The following is a 3,712-nucleotide window of genomic DNA, read 5'->3' on the forward strand; positions in this document are numbered from 1 at the left end:
ATTTCAAATATTTTATCTAAACTATTAATGATATTCTCATATTTTATCTAAACTATTAATGTATGTTCTATTTTGAATTAATCTAAATTTATAAGTTAAATTAAATATAAATTAATTCAAAAAATTAAAAAAATTAGATTATATAATAAAATTAATCCAAATTAAATGGTCATTTCTTTTCAGATGAGAGTATATATATATATTTGAAATTTTTATATAATCTGTAGCAATTCTAATATTTACATATATATTATATTTAAATTAACGTTGGAGATGGAGAGAGTACGTGAGAGACGACTAATCGAGAGAGAAATGATTAAAAATTTATTTACAACTATGAACAATTACCACTAGATGTAGCGGTAACATTGTAGTCAACTGAAAATTACAAATGAAATAAATAATCATTAGATGCCACTTTTAAATTATTTTCTTCAAATTATACAGAAATAGAAATTTTACCTAACCCGTTGGGAGTGCTTTGATCTGTGGACGAAGCACATTCCTTACATAATCTCACAGAAAATGATGAAACTTTAATGAAAAAATCGTCACAAATCTAGGAGCGAATTAATAAAGTTTAAAAAAAAACAAATAACATAGGAAAGATAGACATGAAAGTGGTTTTGATTTAATTTATGTCCAATCGAGTTGTTTATATATTTAATTGACGACTGGAAATCAAAGCTGAAAACAGACATGAAAGTAGTTTGGGACAGTCGTAGGTCCGATTATTGAAAAGCCTGGAGAGATTCCGGTTGATATGTCAAAAACAACGCCGGTGTTTAGATTTGCTGTGACAATCAGACTGACCCGACAATATCTCTGCAAACTTAAAAGGCTCAAAGCACTATGGTGGCCGCTAATGGTGACTGAATGCTTTGGTGGAAGTGGAGGGAGCATTAAAGGAAGGAATGAGACGGCAGCGTAATAGGGTGGCTCTGGTGGGTACGGTTGGTGTGCTTTTACCTGTCCTTTAATCGTTTTCAATGCAACTGCCAAGCCTCCCTTTCCTCTCTCTGTACCCCACACTCCCTCCATATCTTCCAGCTTCGTCCCCACCACAACTGATAAAGAAAGTAATAATGTAAGGCATTATTGTCTCTGGTCTCTTTCCATCTCTCTGCTTTTTCTTCTGCTCGTCTCTAATAATCTACCCCAAGATCCTTTCTTGTTCGTCAATGTTAGGTGGGGCTGCTCACCTTCCTTTTGGAAGGATTCTCTTCTCAGTCCCTTTTCAGTACCGCAAAGCCACGACTAAAAGGCGTAGAAAAATTAGAATAAAATCAGCTCTCTGGATACTATAAACACAAGTGAATCTGTAGCTTATCTTTTTCTCATGGCTAACTCTCGATCCATAGTCATCACTTCATAGTCTTCCCCACAAATATTGAGGAGTTTGCCTCTTATTTGTTCGTTCACTTGCCCAGATGAAGCTCGTCACAGCCAAGAGTATTCCTCATGACTGTTCTTTCTCTTTCTCCAGGAGGTACTTCCACTGGAAAAAGAAGACTGATGATGAGGATGATGAGGAAGAAGTACTGACCTTCAGCTCATCTTCTCATTTCTCTGAGGACGGGATCAAAGATGAAAAGTTTGGAATTCCCCTGCCTGAAATCTCTTCTGTGTCAGCACCAAGGAAGAAGCAGTCAAATTCTAAGCTCCGATCTGCTCTTACTCTTTTCAGTAAGAGCAGATCAAGCACCCGAGTGATAGGTACCCTTTTCGGATATCGCAGAGGGCATGCCCATATTGCATTTCAAGAGGATGCCAAGCAGGACCCAGCATTTTTTATCGAGCTCGCAACACCAACAAGCGTCTTGGTCCGGGAAATGGCATCAGGGCTGGTCCGCATTGCGTTGGAGTGCGAGAAGAAAATGGACAGCAAGAAAGGTAAGAAGTTAGTGGAGGAGACCCTGTGGAGGACATACTGCAATGGTAAGAAATGCGGGTTGGCGATGAGGCGCGAGTGCGGGGCTGAGGAGTTGAAGGTGTTGAAAGCTGTGGAGCCAATTTCAATGGGTGCTGGAGTGTTACCAGGGAGTGCTAGTGGGAATGGAGCTGGGTCCGAAGGCGAGCTCATGTATATGAGAGCCAAGTTTGAGCGTGTTGTTGGATCCATAGATCACTCGCAAGCCTTTTACATGATCAACCCTGATGGTGCTGGTGGTCCTGAACTTAGTGTGTATTTGCTTAGAGTTTAGGCTGCCCATGTAACAGCACCACTTCCCTGGTGTTTGTTTCTCCTCCATCTCTTTTGCTACAATATTTTGGGAAATGGGCTATGGGCTAAAAGTACACAAAATGCATCATATTCATATTTATCTTATATTTGGAAAAGCCTATTCAGTTTTGATGGCATAATAGTATTGAGTTTTGCCATTAATATGACATTGTAAGAGCTTCCTGAGCATTGCTGCTTCATCGTGAAGATCATAGGGTCAAGTTTTTGTTGGATTGTAAGAGTCATGTTTGTTTATCATCCATTAAAAAAAAAAACTTACAGCTAAATTTAGGTGAAGATCATAATGAAATCAAGACGATGTCATTGCAAAGAAAACTCACCTATTCTGATGTCATTGCAAAGAAAACTCACCTATTCTATTTTCTGATGTGGAGAATAAAATAAAATAAGAATTTGATTCATACAGTCTAAAAATATAACAGTCCACTAGAAATTCACTGGTGGAATTTCTATTGACTTTAGAAACTTCGTGAAAATTGCATAAGTTTTTACGAATCAACTAATCGTACAAGTTTTAGTCTGTCAACAAAGCCAGTGTTATCACTCACTATGGTGCTGAAAATATGAGTTTAATTATTTGAGGTAGTTAGAAGTGTCAAAATGTGTTTCGGTTTACGCAATTAAACTCAATTGATTATTTAGGATTTTATGTTGCAATAACTCATTTTCATAATTTTCGACGAAACGCATATTCGAAATTGTGAAATTATTTTTAAGGATATTTCGGGATTGAATTTCAGTAAATGATTTTCACTATAGGTTAATATGAATATTTATAATTTTTCAGTACTAAGTTTATTATGCATTTTTTAGTTAATAGTAACCTCGATAAGCACATCAAATGCAGTATTTTCAAATCACAATGTAGAATGTCCAAATTAGGTTAGAAAAGTTTTATTTAGATACTTGTCAAGATCTTAGTCACACATAGTGAATAGTATTAGACACTTGGCACCATGAGGAATCATTAAATGGATTTGTGAAGGAAATCAAGGTGTGAGATCATTTCACCTAAGCAAAACTTTGTTTCATCTGATCAATCAAATTATGTCAGACCAAAGAGGGTTTCAATCCTAGTGAAACCCTAAATGGTTGGAATCCAATTGAAATCCCAAAAGTTTGGTTGAAATTGAAACCCTAAACGGTTTCCCAAACCCAAAAGTTAGCCTCCAAACCCTTTTCAATCTGATTTATAGCAATATGTTTAATCACTTGATTAAATCACTTCCACATGCTATTAATTAATCAAATCTTTGTTATGACATTATTATCCAACTTTTATAACTTTGAAAATTTGATTGGGTTAAGAAAAATTGATTTGGACTTGATAACATCCCAAACCCTAACCAAACCACATTTAAATCTCAAATTGAAGCCCACTTGGTTGGGGCCAACCAAGGCCAACGAATTTGGCCACCTTGGCGAAGTTTCTTGAAGAGTTTTCTCCCCCACAGAGCAGACCATCCA

At 36.5% G+C, this 3,712-nt stretch overlaps 1 protein-coding gene across 1 annotated transcript; it reads left to right on the top strand.

Annotated features, from left to right (window-relative positions):
* Positions 1-722: 722 nt before the first annotated feature.
* On the top strand, positions 723-2,431 carry LOC108997274 (protein MIZU-KUSSEI 1-like). The gene has a single exon (XM_018973474.2). The coding sequence runs from the start codon at positions 1,431-1,433 to the stop codon at positions 2,202-2,204; it is 774 nt and encodes a 257-aa protein (XP_018829019.1). The 5' UTR covers positions 723-1,430; the 3' UTR covers positions 2,205-2,431.
* The last annotated feature ends 1,281 nt before the right edge of the window (positions 2,432-3,712 follow it).

Source organism: Juglans regia, chromosome 16, assembly GCF_001411555.2.
Source record: "Juglans regia cultivar Chandler chromosome 16, Walnut 2.0, whole genome shotgun sequence".
NCBI classification, from domain to species: Eukaryota; Viridiplantae; Streptophyta; class Magnoliopsida; order Fagales; family Juglandaceae; genus Juglans; species Juglans regia.

What these genes read in the sequence shown, in the direction of transcription:
- LOC108997274 (XM_018973474.2), top strand. Translation starts at nt 1,431, where the DNA reads ATGAAGCTCGTCACAGCCAAGAGTATTCCTCATGACTGTTCTTTCTCT.